The sequence below is a fragment of the Oreochromis niloticus genome, linkage group LG14 (assembly GCF_001858045.2).
Source record: "Oreochromis niloticus isolate F11D_XX linkage group LG14, O_niloticus_UMD_NMBU, whole genome shotgun sequence".
Classification (NCBI taxonomy): domain Eukaryota; kingdom Metazoa; phylum Chordata; class Actinopteri; order Cichliformes; family Cichlidae; genus Oreochromis; species Oreochromis niloticus.
The window spans coordinates 24,406,921-24,424,611 of NC_031979.2; the positions used below are offsets into that span (position 1 = coordinate 24,406,921).

A 17,691-nucleotide genomic window follows, 5' to 3' on the forward strand; every position below is an offset into this window, starting at 1 on the left:
AGAGGGGGATGAATATATCAGGGTGCTGACCTTTCTGAATGTAGCCAATAAACGATAATTCAGATTCTGTCCTTATCCCGATCCACGTAATTTGCTGATATTGCTCATCTTCGAGAAAGAAAATACCTTTTTTCGAAAACATAACCCAAGAATTTTGTCCGTGTATTTTGAAAGTAACACTGCTTGAATGCAGTGAACGATTGAGTGGTGCCAGTTAAAAGCACCAGAACGTCAAGTAGTCGTTTTGTTATAAATATTTCGATGAAACACTGGCAACATGAGATCATCTACGTTCTTGCTCATCATAGAAAAGCACTTCCACCACCTGTTTACCAGAAGCTTAAACTTTTTCTTCTGTAAAAACCTTTACAAAAGTTTCTTATTCTTGAAGTAATTATTTTGCAGCTTATTCCCAGTATGGCTTGTTAAAATGTGTAAGTGTTTAAAACCTTTTGAGCTTTGACCACTGAAAACTGATTCAGGGAACCCCGCTGAAAAAGAGCTTACATAAATTACAGCCCTCAGATAGAGCTGTAATTTATGTAATTGAGGGGCCGCATTGTCACAGTTGATTGCACACACACACACAGACACACACATGCACACACACACACACGGCTGGATTTGACATGCTTGGGCCCACAGGGAATGTACCCTGAAAATCAAAAGACATTAACCAATTAACACTGATCAATAGTTTACAGCCACATAGGGATGAACCGGGAGGGATGACTTGGAGCATTGTCAATGTGTGCCTTTGGGCCAATGGTCAGGCTGGGAATACTATTCCTCACAGCTTTTACCCAATCAAAATGCTGAGTGAAGTCTTGACATTCTGCTGCTCTCCAATGCAAAGTACCTTTCATGCTGTAGCTAGGCAGAATAAATGGGAGAGAGGCAGAGACAGAGAAAGACCAGGAAGTGAAAGGAGGAGAAAGAAGAGATGTGTTAAGCATAAAGCCAGAGTGGGAGAGTGTATGTGTTAGGCTGTGAAGGAAGGTGTCATAGTAGGCCACAGTGAGCAGCAGGTAATCTCACTGAGATAAGCAGTCGCATGACAGCCAACCTTTAATTCCCCATGGGAGGGGACACTGTGGAGTTGTCGCAGGGCTGGTTTCCCAATCCCCCTGGAAAAAGATTTACATAAAGCAGTAATGGGAATAGATGGATTGAGGATGCATTTTGATGAGTTGGTCGAGGCACAAGAAGAAGAGAGAGAGAGAAGCTGACAAAGGCAAGGAGTAGTACAAATGCTGCACACATACATGAATATATACACAGATCACAGCAGTACGTCGGCACTTGCGCTGCTCTGTATTCATGATGAGGAGAGCAAATATCAGCACGGGGCTCAGGATGTAGGGGGATTGATGTGAAAGGGAGAGAATGAGGGAGAAAGGGGGAGTGAAAGAGAGGTGGAGATATCTAAGATATTACACCTAGCCAGGGGAGTGTTCAGTGGAGCAGGCATTATGAGAGTGTAAATTACATTCTCTCCTCCCTTTGGGCTGCTGGCTGCAGGATGAATATAAGCACCCACAGCAGTGAGTCCGCACAGACACAGACCACAGTCTCTAGCATAGTAGCATAATACAGCATTAGATCGCCATAATGTGTTTATGTTTCGTGTCACAGGAGTCTCCAATCACGTATTGATCCTGCATCAGTTCTCCCGCTTCATCTTTACTGAAATTATGTCCGATATTGACATGTGGCTCATTTGTTTGAATTGAGTGGAGATCAATGGTGATTCACAGGGCTTTGTAAAACATCGAGCATCAAGTTGAACAGCTTCTTAGGTGGTAGGATGGAGGAGACTGGGGAGCTTTTGCTAATTTAGATTCCCAAAACAAATTTTCTCTGGGGTTAGACCAACAATGCAGAATCAATTCAACCCAATTGTCTTTACTTTTAAAATTAGACTTAATTTAAAGATGTTATTTCAGCATTTAAGAAATTACGTTCACACGGTTTGTGATTTTGATCAAATAATAAACAAATGAAGCCAAAAAAATAATTTCGAGACTTATGCAAAATGAAAAGTGTTCATTTTATCACACTCACACGGCAACATTGTCTTTGTCGAATGTTTGCTTTGTGTAAAACAATCTCTTAGAAAGAGCAGATAGACAGTTAATCCTCCTTATCTCTGCTCTTGGAGCTAATTTGTCTCCCAATGGGACCTTGAGAAAATAGAGAAGGTGGTAAGCCTACATCTTCTGCAGAACTGATTGGTCTGCTTTATGGCAAAAAGAGTGGCAGGCCCAGATGTCAAGGATGTGAGGTCAGCGCCTGTTAAATAGGAGGGCAGCGACTTAATTCAAGGCTCATTACTTCTATACATTAGGCTGTGGTTAAAGGGAACAGTATTCTAACCCACCACTTCCCATGTGTCTGTCTTCCCCACCCCCCTCCCTTGATTTTGCCCTCCTTGTCTCCTCCTTTCTCTTCGTCTCTCATCCCATCAGGGCCGCTGTTCCAGGGAGAACTGTAAGTACCTGCATCCTCCTCCTCACCTAAAGACCCAGCTGGAGATCAATGGAAGAAACAACCTCATCCAGCAGAAAAACATGGCCATGCTGGCCCAGCAGATGCAGCTCGCTAACGCCATGATGCCCGGCACACAGCTACAACCAGTGGTGAGTAGTCACTCACCAGACAGTTCACCAGACAGTTTATTAGGTACACCTGTTCAACTGCCCATTAACAAAAATGTCTAATCACATAGCATTTAGGCATGTAGACATGGTCAAAAGTCAGTCTTCCATTAGTACCTACTCAGATCGACTTGGCACGGTTCGCCACTTTTTCAGGGTTTTCCATTAGGTCACAGTGCCTGGTACCAGGTACCTTTTTTAGTACCTGCTCGCCTGGGGTTCCAAGTGATCTGAGCAGGCACTAAAAAGTGACGTTGTTAGACTGCATGCCACAGATTGGTTGGTCAGTGAGTCACAAGTCTCGTTCACGAAAATTTAAACCACCATTTTTGGCGGTTTAAACGAGGCAATAAGGGAAATGGCTACAAAGAACAACGCCGTGGTCCCTGAGTCTGACAAAAAGCCACAGACCGAGCAGCAGGTATATTCTTGTTCACCTTTTTTGTAGCGTTCGTGCCGCATTTTAATTACATTGCGGAATGCTCGGACTCGTTGCTATGATGACAACCGTGCACATTAGGTAGTACTGGATTGTAATGGAAAAGCAGTCAATCCGTGTCGAGTTGTGGTGATCCACGGCGAGTCGAACCAAGTAGCACCAATGAAAAAAGTAGGTCATTCTTCAGCAACTGGAATGGTTGGATGGATGGATAGCTTGGTGCTAGATGGGTCCTTATTGATCAACTCAGATTTTCCCACATAACCCTAACCTTCTCTAAAAAAACTGGAGGTTTGTAGAGAATGTTCTGAAAAATGTCCACTGAGCAGCAAAATGCCTAGTTGATGCCAGAGGTCAGAGGAGAATGGACAGACTTCTTTGAGCCGATAGGACTCCAGCAGTAACTCCACTAACCACTTGTTACAGCCAAAGTATGCAGAAGAGCTTCTCTGAATGCACAACCTTTTGAACCTTGAAGCAGAAGGGGTACTGGTTCAAGTTTTTCCAATCTTCTGGGCAATAGAAGATTGGAATAACCTTGCCCAGTGTGATGAATCTCAATGTCTAGTGTGACCTTCAGGTAGTAAGGTCAGAATTTGGCGAAAACAACAAGAAAGCATAGATCCATTATGCCTTCGATCAACCTTTTAAGCTGCCAGTGGTGGTGGTTTAATGATGTAGCGAATAATTTCTTGGCGCCCCATCATACTAACTGAGCATCATTTAAATACCACAGTGGTTCTCAAATGCTGTTAGATATCTGAAAAATACTCACAGTTGTATCAGGGTTTAAAAAAGGATAGAAGTTAGATTTTAGTGAATTAAAGGCCAGCACAAACTCTTGTTTAAGTTTTCCTAAGAAGTTATATCCATTGAACTTAGCTTGACTCCATATTTTTCCTTTGTCATCCTGTAGTGGCTCTGCACCTCAAGCACCCACCCCTGACTTTGAGAACGTTGGAAATGTTGTTTTATCTGGTTTAAGATTACCTATAATCTTCCTTATTAATGTTATTTGTCAGTATTTTCATCTTAATGAACATGTAAAACTTTACATATTGTTGACATTTTAAATAATACGAATCTCATTCTTTTAGTCTGAAATGTGATGACTTTTCCAAAAGTAACCCAAAATACACATAAATGAAAACTGGTTACAATTTGTTTCAAGATTCAAGATACAAGAGCTTTATTGTCAATACAACAGTATACACAGTATACAGTGTACCGAAATGTCGTTTCACCCCAAGCCCCCCCATAATGTATTTATAAGTATATAAAAGATATATCTCCAAGAGACATAAAACTAGGAATTACAAATAAATAACATGCTAAATTTTGGTAAAATAAAAGGTACTAATTACTAACTATACAATACTAACTGTACGATAAACAAAGACAGGACAGAGACAATACAAAGTGGATTTTTCAGTAGGTACTGAATACCAGGTTGAGTTATTGTCAAGATATTATAGACGAGAAGGACGAAGACATGCATGCAAAATCTGCAAATATAGTATAATTTAGATGTGTGTTCAGTAACTATGTGACTGAGTGTGCAAATAAGCATATTGTTCCCAGGTCCAGTTTGTAGTGGATTTGTGTAATTTTTTGTTGTTTTTGAGTCTTTTGATGAGTATAGTTTTGTAAAAGTGTTTGTGTTTGTCAGTCCTTTGGTGGTAATGAGTTGAGGGCTCTGTTTGGCCCATATCCATTCAGATGGTTTTTATGTCCACCAGTCGAGGTCAAAATAGTAGTTTTAGTGAATGTTGAAACTGTGTAACTGCACGTGTGATGTCAGTGTGAATTTTTTATGGGACAGTAATGACAGCTCAAAGGAGACCTGACACTGTCACGAGAGCTGCGTTCCCACCATATTTGCCAGTTTCCTGTAGAGGGCCCGAAATGTAAGATCAGCACCAGCACCACTGCTATCTGAAAACCATTATTTCCTGTGGTTTGTACCGCGCATGAATGGTTTGGCAAGGTGCAATGCAAACATGCTGTCTCGGATGCTTCTGCATTGACATGACCAATAGAAACAAAGAATGACGGGGAGCAGACTCTATATAAAGACAGTGAGCAGGCACAAAAAAATTACACAGTACAGATTTAGCACAGTGGCCAGCACAATACAAACTTTGGCTCGATCGAGTGTCAGTGCAGCACATACTGCTTACCACTCTACAGAGATTAACAAATTTATTAGACGACTTGTCATAAAAACAAGAAAACACAAATATTTTAGAAAGCTGTCTTGTTTTATTGGTATTTATTGAAAAGCTAACAAACTGAATTTACATTTTAGACCCAAATAGTCGGCACACTGGACTTCTCTCTGAGAAGTCAGAAATTAATCAAGCATAACATACATTTTTGTTGGTCCAGCAAGTAAATAATTGAAATGTTGCATCTTAATCTTAATTAATGACATTCTAGTTATTTTTTCAACTCTTTTGTAAAACATTAAATTGGAAAATTAATGGATAACAGCAGCAATTATATTTTAACATTAGGAGCATAGTTTTGATTAGCTGATGTTTACTGGTGGAGTAATCATTACAGAAACAATGATAGCAGTGATTTTGGTAATTACCAATGCTGTGTAATTAAGATCATCTGTGACACAGACTTTATACTGGGTGTTCTGATACTTTGTTAAGCACTGTATGTGAAATAGCACGAGACTGATCCGACATGACGCTCATAAGGACCAGAATCCATGCAGAGTTCACAGGGTGCCTTGAAACAGACAAAAGATACACACATTTACAACCAAAAACACCTACAATACAACAAAATAATCTAAAAATAAGAAAATTAGAATCTATTTATTCTGAGGTAACTGAAATTAAACCAACTGTGCTAACTGAGCTACCAGAAACAGATCAAAAGTGGGATTAGGGGATTCCTAATGTTATATAAGCACCTGAGGTGCCATTTCAGTGAGTATAGGAAAAACAGTCACACATGTAGAATACATGTGTGACACATACACAAAGTTTCCTACCACTGCTGTGAATTCACAGACTAATTTGCAATAAGCAATTTTCTGTGCTTTGTCATCTAACGGTTTATTATTGCTGAATTAACATTCATAATTATACTCTGTAATTTCCTAGGATTTGTTTAATGACAACAATAAAGACAGTGTTTATAGGTTTAATGGTTATACATGGTTACATAACAAATCCCAGCAGTTCCAGAATGTTCTTGCCAGTTTCGCGTTCAATAAAACAAATACATTCCAAATAGGATCATATTACAAAGGTATGAAGTATAAACTGTGTGTAAGGGTTAATAAAAAAGTTTTTTTTCCCGATTTTAAATCCCACTAAAAATAATATTTGTAGCATTTGCCCAATGTAAACCAATCATGAGGGCAATCATATGATCAGCACTCGGGCCGATCATAGGACTGCCAGTGGGTAGGGTTGTTTGTCTGTTTAGTGTTCTTCAAATGAACTTGAAAAACATGAAAGCCATGAAAAACAGTTCTGAGTTTGAAAAAAATGTTTAATTTAAAGAAAATTGACAGAATTAGTTAATTTGATGAAAGTTTATTCTTACTTTTCCTTTCATTTGTAAATTGCATAATATAGAAAACTAAAAAACTAGTAACTGCTTTACAAAACTAGTAAGTGAACCTTTATTTTGGTCATTTATGTTTAGCAAATCAGAATGGATTAAATATGCAGTTGGGTTAGGTTCTAACTATGGATGGGTGGATGGATGGATAGCCAGTCCTGGTATAAGGCAATGAAGGGAATTATTTTAAATGATTAGCAGCACATCCATAAAGCTGTATGACATACACACACAGCAAACTGAGTTAAGATGTTGCTCTATATATGCGCAGCATGCTCCAAGGATGTTCAAGGTGATAGCCAGAGCCCCGTTCAGCCAAATGAATCTTTCCATGACCGATCCAGACACCTTACAGAAACAATGAGAACTGCCAGTCAGGCTTGAAGTAATTCCTCTGTCATCTCCACTGTCCCTGAGAGAGCACTGGACTGAATTTGTCTAACACTATTCAAAAGAGTTCAAAAGATGCTGTATGCTTGGACGCACACGTGCAAGTGCACACTTAGCTGATGGCTTATCAACCCTATCTAGAAAAGAGGGGCTGAGTTGAGAGCCCCATTGGGAGGGATGGGGTTTAAAGAAGCATAGATCTCCCTGGAACTGCAAAGCCTTCCCTTTCTGTTTATGTCATGGGGAGAGAGAAAGCAAGACGAGAGAAGAAGCAGGAAGACAAGCTGACAAAGAAGGACACAGCAGAAAAAGAAAGGGAGAAGGGAATGCAGCCGAAATAGATAAATGGGCAGGGTAAAGACAGGTAGGTAAAGTGAAGGAGATAGGATGACAGCAGTGAGGAGAGATGGCTTTAGACCTCCACTACAAAGAAAAGTCAAGAAAATAGAGCATGTTCTGTGCACAGGGATCAAAGGGTAAAACCGGGTACTTACCTTTCTAGGAATCAGACTTTATTCTTTTTCCCTCCCTTGTGTCTGTAGCTCAGTCCCCTTCTTCCACCCTTAGTATCTCTACCACATTTTATTTTCCCTTTTTTCTTCTTTTATCTGCAGCTATCCATCCTTCCTCAGTGCATGTAGGTAACCTACTTTAATTTCATGCATTGGACCATGAACTCAGTGAAGTGGTTAGGGTCTGTCACATCTGGTTGTCACTTACTCACAGTAGGAAAGGACCTGTTTAGTACAGATCCTCTTTGAAAATAACATAAGTCAAAGCATGAAAGCCACAATCCAATGACATTCCAGTGGTGGGGTGTAATTGGCCACATCTCTGTGTTTAAATATTTAGGAGCTGAAGTTATGGCTCATGTGGCAAAGTGTTTGCACTACAACAAAGAAAGGTCAAACTAGGTCAGTGCGTCTGACGTCCAAATCTTGAATCTTCAAATCTGAATTTAAGCTTGTTTATAAAGATGTATTGAATATCTTTACATAGTATGTTTCTTAGTCCATTATAACCAGTACAGTGGCTAACTGGTAAAACCAAAATTTAGATAAAGTTGTGCAATGACTGTTACGTCGCATTTTACCGTCATGATCATTTTAATTGTAGTTCGGACTTTTCAGCAAAACTTAACTTTAAGTTTTCCACCGTTATGCAAAAAACAACAACAGCAAACATGCACCAGAAAAAGAGGGGATAACACATTTTACTGGGAATAGTGAAAACAAATACTGCTGAACCGGAATTAAGCCCTGTATGCAATTATAGATGTTTCTGTTATAACATTTTTGTTAATTAATACGAATATTCAATTTCATATCAATACTGAAACTTTGACGTGTTCCAAAAAAGGTCTGTTAGTAAGCTTTCAAACTCTTTGCAAGATGATATCACTGCATAGTTAAAACCCCATGACCGCAAATGTTTTAGATGACATCATGCTTATTCCATCCAAACCCCAAGCTGCAAATATCTCAAACTGATATCTGAGCACCTGGAGCGAGACACATCTGCTTTTCCAGAGCACCTTATGATAGCAAACAACTCTTCAGACATTCCAGAGGGCAGTGCCGAAAGAATTATTTCTGATTTTCTGAGTCATCGCTGAGCAGTGAGGAGGTTTTAGGAAGAATGTATCAGTACGGCCCTGGCTGCCGCTCCTCTATTACTCACTGTGTCCTGTTGGCAGGGGCTCAAAAGACAATCCTTAGACTGGGGCTGAGGTCAGGATCAGGCAGGGAAAACTTTGCAGTGCATACTCCTCTCTCTGTCAAACTCCAGTACAACGCATACAGGCAGTACTTTATCTTACAGTGAAGCCTCTCTCCCCACTCACATGCTCACACAGCTTGACGTCCTTCATCACTACTGCTAACTGTGTGATATCTGGGGTATGAAGCATGTGATTCCATCTGATCAATGGGAGAAGGTGACACCACATACTGACGCTTGCACTGCGCGTTAGTGCAAATGAAAGACAAGCAGCCATGTTCTTTTTCCTCAGATGTAAGCCTGTTAATTATCTGTTTTTGCTTCTTTCCTTCCACATCCACAATCAGAGGTCCTATTTTTTGCTTTCCTACTGATAATCTTCTATTTCACCGTTCTGCCTCATATGTTTTATATCCACCAGGGGTAATATTCATACGAGGAAGAAACGATGTAATTATATATGTAGCATCTTTATATATAGACTGTGAGAAATCATTGTGGATTAATTTTGACCAACTCTCTTATTTGGCATGTGCTCTCAGCCCATGTTTTCAGTCACACCCAGCCTTGCAACCAATGCCAATGCTGCTGCAGCAGCGGCTGCTGCGTTTAACCCCTACCTTGGCCCTGTGTCGCCCGGCCTGATGCCCGCTGACATCTTGCCCAGTGCCCCCGTACTGGTCACCAGCAACCCCAGCGTTCCCATACCTGCTGCTGCTGCTGCCGCCGCTGCTGCGCAGAAACTCATGAGGACAGACAGACTGGAGGTGAGGAGGAACACAAACATTTACACACATTCACAAGAATAAGTGGGGAAAAAATATATATAAGCACATCGGGAGGATTTGCATAATTTTTTGTGATTCCTTTGCCGCTCCCAGATTATAAAAATCGATTGGGAGAAATACCTTTTTCACACCTTTCTAACAGAAGCTTTTCAGATGTAGGATCTGTCTGTTCAATATTAACAGTCTTGTTTGTACGTCTGTGTATGTACACCGTTTCTGTTACACTAACTACATGCCATTACCAAGACAGAGTTATTTCTCAGACTTAAGCAAGAGAATGAGATGTTAATGAAAGCATCCACAAACATTACCATTGCTGACTCTATCGATACGAAGGAGATAACTTTGTCTGGCACAAGCGCGGGTTATAATGTACATATGTCATTTTCAGAAAAATCTTTACTTCTTCTCGGAAAGCAATTAGTTCTTTGAAACCTGATGAGCGCCCCTCCTCCAGCTGCGTTCAGATAATCATTAATTGGACAGTAAGTCAATCTCATCCATTATGTAGCCCCACCCGAGAAACAGTGGCAGCGGAATAATGGAGAAATCATTGGAGGCAGGCAGGAGGCGTGCAAGAATGCAGGAAGGTTACATTTAAGATGTAATGTTGGGTAGCTGGGTAATTAATGGGGGTGAGGCTGAGTAAGTCTCTGGACCAAGTGAATGAGTGGACAACATGCAGAGCGACAGAACAGGTCACTGACAGGAAAGAGAGATGGAGGCGGAAGATAGGAAATCAATTTGTAGACCTGTTGTGGTCATCAGGGGAGGGGTTAGAGCAGGCAGAGACAGAGATACCAGAAACAAAGCAAAGGGCGCTGACTGAATTTTATGGAGGCGTTAGTACAAGTCATGCTGTAGAGGTTAAGGATAAGTGGAGGCAAGACGCTGCGAGCAGGAGAGCATGCAGCTCTCGATTCAGACTAAGGATTAAAACGATTTGTCCTGCAAAAGATCGATAGCAAAAGGATATGAAATATTTATCAACCAAATGCAGAAATACTCTCCTCATTCCACTGTTTTCCTTTTAGATAGAGAGGTCTGTTGGTCAACGGCATCTGTGGTGGTCAGGCTGCAGGGGAGGTAGTGAGGCTGCATGTGTGGGTGAAGCTTTTTGATGAGGAGATTTCATATCCTAGTTTCTTAATTTGAAAGGAACTAGGTTTGCTAAAAATATCTTAGAGAAAGGGGCCAGTCATATTTCAGTTTCCAGTGTGTGTCGTTCAAAGTAAACATAGCTGGAATTCTGTGGAGCGACACACATACCGCTCAGTTGATGTGTTTCGGACTGTTTCCTTGAGGCTGTGAGAAATTCCTATTTTAGAAGACAATGCTCCAGACAGTTTTCCTGAGAAAATATTCTCCAGAAGTCTCGCTGTCTTTTCCTTAAATACGACATGCTGCAAGATCTCAGCATGCATAAAGTCATATGTTGGTTACCTGCAACCATGGTGATGCAAGTGGCTCAGGGGGATCGTTACCATAGGGACAGAAATATGATTAGCAGACCCTTCATTTGTTTGTCTAACTAAGGACTTTTAGTGGTTTAGCGTCTTCTAAATAATTTGTAACTGCAAAGACAAACACACTACTAGACATTTGGTCCCGAGAACATCAAATCCTATCATTCAGTCCTCTCCTGTTTTTTTTTCCTATGACAGCCTACATACACCTCATCACCAAAGGCTCTCACTTTCTCCTCCATCTCCATCCTCGTCTTTTTACTCTATATTCGTCAACCACGCTTACATTTCCCTTCTCTCCAAGTTTCCTCCCTCCCTCCCCCGCCTCTACAACATCTGCCTGACAACAAGGCAGTCTCTCGTTTAAAAAAAAAAAAAAAGACAAGTAACAGTAGTTACTGGTTAGCAGTGGTGGGGTGGTGTCCATATGTAGGCATACATATCTGAGAAAGGGAGAGGTACCCACGAGAAACAAGGGACAGGCAAAGAGAGAAACGCCATCACTCACAGCAGTCAGTGAACGTAGATGATGAGCTGTCAAGACTGGAGACAGAGCAGTTTGCAGATAACGGTGCTGGTGGCCTTTTGTCTGGCAGCCGGTCCACCACAAATCAAATCCTTTATGCACGCAGACAGGGAGACTGGTAAACAGACTTAGTAAATGGCTTGTTCCATCACAGTAACTGATAGATCAATACAACGCACCATGAAATTGCATTTCTTTTGGTGGAGGATTGCGTCTCGAATCCAGTTCAGACTCAACAGTCTGATGGCGCGCCGAGAGCAGAGATCTGAAGTTATTGCAAGGCTGCTTAAGTGCCTAAATGAAAAAAAAACAGTGCTGCCTTATAATATATATACACCCACCTTTTGTGTGTGTGTGTGTGTGCGCGCGTGTGTGTTTGCTACTGTGTGCCAGCGGGCTGACAATTACGTCAGCTACAGCCTCCCTCGAGGGTAACCAGCTTCATATTTCCCATGAGCCTCATTGAGTCTGTATGTTCAGAATGAAGAAGGGATTTTCCCAATTGTTCATGCAAGTGCTGCCCCCTTCTGTCAGACTCAGGAAGAACAAAAACAGTTCTCATTTGAATAATGGATGAATGCGGTATGATTAATGAGTCTGTAAACGTTGGTTAGGGTCTGTTCTGCTTATCAATCAACATTAATGGCTGAACCCATCATTAAGATCGGTTACCTCGTCTGATACCGTCTGAAATGACGGAGCAGATTGATCGCTTTATCACATGGACTCACCAGTAACTTTGTAACTTATGTGTGTAGCTGTGTATGTGTGTGTATGTGTGTTAGGTTTATGATCAAATCCTTACCATTGCCCCAGGTATGCCGGGAATATCAGCGGGGTAACTGCACGCGTGGGGAGAACGACTGTCGCTTTGCCCATCCTGCAGATAGCACCATGATCGACACCAACGACAACACAGTCACTGTGTGTATGGACTACATAAAGGGCCGCTGCTCGAGGGAGAAGTGCAAGTACTTTCACCCTCCGGCTCACCTGCAGGCCAAAATCAAAGCCACTCAACACCAAGTCAACCAAGCTGCAGCTGCTGCAGCCATGGTAGGTATCTGTTTACATTACACCTCCAAAAGCAACTCAAACTAAGAAAGATTAATGTATTACAATATCACAACCTGCTGTTAACAATTAAAGCTAAATGTCATTTTATGTACATGAAAGTTTAAAATGTATAGTTTTTCCAAAAATAATTTCTTTTTTAGTTTGGAGTGCAAGCATTGCACCACAAATACTCTAATCTGGAGATAATTTTCTGTGTATCGACAGCGTTGCTTGAGCCAGTACCTTTTACCCTGCTTTTAACCTCAACCTTTAGTCTTCGTTGTGCCTCTGCAGCTCTGACTCAGTACGCCCTAAAACGATACAGATGTAGCTTGTGTCAATGTGTGCTTTATTAGCAGCAGCAGCAGTAATCGTGCTAGTATGTGACTGAGCCTCCCCTCGCCTGCTCCTCCTTGTTTTGCTGCTTTGTTAGTTTTACATTTTGCTTTTTCACACTCAATAGATGTGTTACATTTTTTTGCTGAGAAGACAATTGTGTAGACTGCGGCATATTTTGGATCTTGTTTCCGCAATGCAGCGATCGGTTTCTCTAAAGAGACAGAAAAAAGGTCGTGCTCCGCCAAGTACTGTACAGTAGATAATATTGTGCATCATTGAATTCAAAAATATGGGTCAGCTTGATTTCAGTTAACCTTTCATGTCTGTTTATTTCTATGGATTCAGCACAATTTGAGCAGGCCTGCCATTTATCATGTCCAATCTTATCTTTTCCATATAAAATGTAGTAACTTCCTGGGATATAAAATGGCAATTAGTATGAATATAATGGCACAATGATAATTATTACTACAGTGTATCTATAGAATTAGACTAAATTTTGTTCTCTTTTTTTCTTTTATTACAAATAGCCAGACCTGTGACGCTTTTTCAAAGTCTTCATTGAGTATTTAGTTGTGACACATGAAACAAACTCAAACAGAGAACACAGCATCACATTTGCAGGGGGGATGACAACATTCAATACAATTTTATTTATATAGCGCCAGAACACAACAAGCACCTCAAGGTGTTTTATAGCTTTATATTGTAAGGTAAAGACCCTATAATATTAGAAAGAAAACTCCAACAATCAGACAACCCCGTATGAGCAAGCACTTGGCGACAGTGGGAAGGAAAAAATCCTTTTGAACAGGAAGAAACCTCCAGCAGAAGCAGCATTTGGGGCAGCCATCTGCTATGATCGGCTGGGGGTGATGGGACAGACACAGGACGAAAGATTTAGTAAGAAAACATTTTAAAATGTATCTACAATTTCATATTCGCTGTATGTAAGACAAAAGTTTTGTTCAGATTGGCCCACCTGTTAAAGAGGTGATAGGATGCATACATGTACCCTAGGATCATTATAGTAAGAATTTAGGAACAAACACATCTGAAGATGTCAGTGATTTTTTATGGTATATTCAAATCATGTGAATGAAACAGAAAACACAGGAACAGGAGAATCACACAAGTACTGGAAATTGCAGTCGTTTAAGAACCTTAAAATGGGCCTAGGACCAAGAGTCATGTGCCATTTTAGGAAATTTGTTTCAGTACAGTTGCCATAGTCCAGCCACCACAGGCTTTAAGAAAGCAGTGCATCTGGAGCAAAGGGCAGAATCATATTAGATAATATTTATAGTCTGTTTCAAATGAATGTATTTGATCAAAGCTCATTCATTGACTAATAATCTTTCCTGGACCATAGCATAGAATTTTCGTATTCATGAAAATAAAAACTTTCTTCTGACAGCAAAGTTTGCCAAGGGCTTTAATTCTTTTCAGTAACCCTGAAGCCATTAATGTGCATGCACAAGTCTTGTAATTGTTGTATATTGCATTCCAATGATTCGTTTTTGTTTGTTTGTTTTTTTTTTGTTTGTTTGTTTTTTTTCCTCACCAACCCACACTGCACTGCTGCCCCCATGACGCACCTTCGCTTGCTGGTTTTTGTTAATGCGCTTGAACCCCATTGGCCCATTGCCATCATGTGCTCGCTGCCTGCTAATTAAGACTCAGTCGGCTGTCAAATCACTGAAGCGACCCCTCGACGCAACTTTTGATCTGGTACTATGACCTTTCACCTTTTAGCTTGGCATGCAGCTGTGGTGTGATAGATATAGTTTGAAGCTGTGTGTTTAACTAACTAAATGAGAAAGCACTGAAGGGTGATGAACTGATTGTAACCTTTGGTTTGACGTTTTAAGATTAAAAACAGATTCCAATCACATCAGCAAAGAATAAGCACAGTGGCTCAAAGCTGGAAATGCGCTACATTTTTCAATGTCAGTTCATCACCTTACGTGAATCTCAAAAAACACTTCACTGGAAGCATGGAAATGCAAAAGTTTATTGTGGTATAAGCTATGGTAGTCTTTGCATGTGTTGGTCATTTCCCATACTGCATGCATAACTGGTAAAGAGGTGTCATGACAGTCTTAACATGGCGTATAGTTTACTATTATCATGGAGCTGACAGCGCAACTTTCCCTAACTACATCATTTCCATTGATGGTCCAACAATCTGTGCTTCAGCTTTTATTAAACAGCTGCTAAGTTCTCTTTACAGAAAATTCGAGTTCTCAGCCAGCAAAATATTGACTGTATCTACTGTAATATTCTAAAATCATGTAAAAAGGTTCATGACAATATCTTGAGGACCTTTATGCTTGTCGTAAGATATATGTCACACATTTTTTTGTCAGCTAGCACCTCTGTCCGCCTGCTCTGACAGAAGTAATGTAGTCCACTGCTTGCTTGCCAATATATTTGATCGCTGTTTTGATGGGCAATTTAATCTTCTAATGAATTTCTTTCTTCTCTCTGTCCTGAATGTCACTGCTACCATACTTTGATTTCCCTCACTCCCATCCTTTTGTTTTGATGTTGTCCCCTCTTCAGGGGCTCCCTCCCGTCTTGCCTCCTTTACCAAAGAGACCTGCACTTGAAAAAGCCAACGGTGCCACCACTATGTTCAATGCTGGTGTATTCCCGTACCAACAGGCCCTGGCCAACATGCAGTTTCAGCAGCAGGCTGCCTTCATACCATCAGGTAAGGCCCGAGTCTTCTTTAACTGGTGTTTGTTGCAGTTATCCTATTCACATTTCACACTCCTTTGATTATGGTTTGGCATCAGCACTGACTGGCTGAATGTGTGAAATGATGGGGGAAAAACTTGCACACTATTATTTGCACATATATGTACTGCATGGGCATAACTTTGGTGTCACAAGTGGGAAGAGAAATAGTCAAAAGGTTTATTTTTTTCATTTATAAACAGGCAGGCAGTACTAGGATGTCTTCACACCTATATTCGTTTTCTCTGGCCCGAGTCAGTTCATGAGTTTGTAAACTTATAGCTTTTCCGGGTGGTTTGGTTTGTTTTCACACACGGAGAAATCCAAGTGAACCAAAATGCTTCACTATAAACCACGTGAAAATATTCAGGCTGCTTATTGGCCAGATGAGTCTGGGGCTGCAGAAACAAAAGTAAATACAGGAAGAAGGTGCTGCATTCTAGACTAGTGGAGAGTTTATATTCATTTCATGGCTAGCTGCTAGCCCGCACAGACTTTGGCACATTTATAGGACCTTGCCTCACTCAGAATACAAAGCATACATGGTAACCGGAACTTTTGTAGCTCAAACTTGGAACGTAGTCGGGTCAGATCAAGGTCGGATCATGTACACATGAAAAACGAACTGCTCTGAAGTTCATTTGGAACCAAAGGGTCTCGGTGCGATTGTTTTACACCTGAGTCCAATTACAGCTTTCACATCTGCCCAAATGATCGCACTGAGGGAAAAAACAAACCAGAGTTTAAATGAACTAAACACTGCAGGTTTGAAAACACCCCTAGGATTGCACATAAACTACGCTCAAAAGATTATTCTTCATCCTAATAAACAGGAAGCAGTAATTTTGAATAAGATGCAACTGAGATAAATAAAATCAAAGTTTTTATTTATTTAAATATTTATTAAAATGTTCATTAAGTCGAACATTTGATGTTACATTTACATGGGAAATATACATTTAATTAATTGATTAGTTACAAATCAACATTTTGGGCTCAAAATGTTTTGTGTGGTATAAAAACATTATAAGACTTTTTCATTATATGAAATACAAGGAACAGGAGGAGCAAGATATGACTTAGTTAATTGAACCGAAATTCTGAAAAATGGGGCAAGACAATCCACGACTCCTGGAACATGAGGGGCACTTCTTCACTCTCTGCCAGTGTAAATTATACCCAAGGTGTGCATTACATGCGCACGCACAAAATGCACACACACACGCACAGCTTTTTTAAATGCTCTTCTTTGGGCACTGCATAGTCATCTTATACTGTGCCCCATATTCTCCTCTGACAGCCTAAGAATAGCCTGCCATCGATTCCCATCTGTGAGACATTCAAATCCTCAGATTCTCATATGTCCCACTCTATTGGACTGTCAGATCGCTACAGCTACACTGTTTGAGGGCTTAAAAAGCAAGCCATTCAAACCTGTCACTGTACAAACAGCTGCCATGGCCCTGACAGGAAAATTGGGGTAGTGGTAGCGTTTAATTTGCCCTTCAGTTTAATGGATCAGTTGAACAGTAAACTGGGGTTGACCAGCAAGTTTTGTTTTCTTTTCAGTTTTTCACACCTCTTCCCACTCAGAACTTTCATGCATATGTTTTCTTAAATATGCAGTATGTGCAGTTACAGCAACTGCAAGCCATGAACGTAATAATAACCAATGCTGTTATATAATAAGCTGTGGCCACTCTATGAAAGAGTTCACATGTTTACATCCAGAATGAATCCAATATTGTCTGACTTTGTAACACTTGTAATGCATTTTGCTGATTTCTTCTCCCCCCTATTCACTCCACTCCCTGTTGCAATGCATGATGGGCAGGCTCGATATTGTGCATGACACCTGCAACAAGTGTTGGTAGGTGCCAGCTTTCCTTATTGATTATCTTTGAACCCATTGTAGTCACTCTCATTTAACTCACCACATAAAGTGAGCACAGTTTTTTTTTTAATTTAGACTTTGAAATGT

At 40.6% G+C, this 17,691-nt stretch overlaps 1 protein-coding gene across 11 annotated transcripts in view; it reads left to right on the forward strand.

Moving 5' to 3' along the window:
* The window catches only part of LOC100691837 (muscleblind-like protein 1), a 65,895-nt gene that overhangs the window by 41,147 nt on the left and 7,057 nt on the right, over positions 1-17,691 (forward strand). For 3 of the 11 annotated variants that reach the window (XM_025898108.1, XM_019345045.2, XM_005459305.4), the window contains exons 3-8: positions 2,469-2,639; positions 9,336-9,560; positions 12,390-12,629; positions 14,646-14,699; positions 15,534-15,684; positions 17,545-17,580. In XM_025898108.1, the coding sequence (XP_025753893.1) occupies positions 2,469-2,639; positions 9,336-9,560; positions 12,390-12,629; positions 14,646-14,699; positions 15,534-15,684; positions 17,545-17,580 (877 nt within the window). The remainder of the gene's footprint in view (positions 1-2,468; positions 2,640-9,335; positions 9,561-12,389; positions 12,630-14,645; positions 14,700-15,533; positions 15,685-17,544; positions 17,581-17,691) is intronic. The other 8 variants (XM_025898110.1, XM_025898104.1, XM_025898101.1 and 5 more) reach the window with 7 other exon arrangements.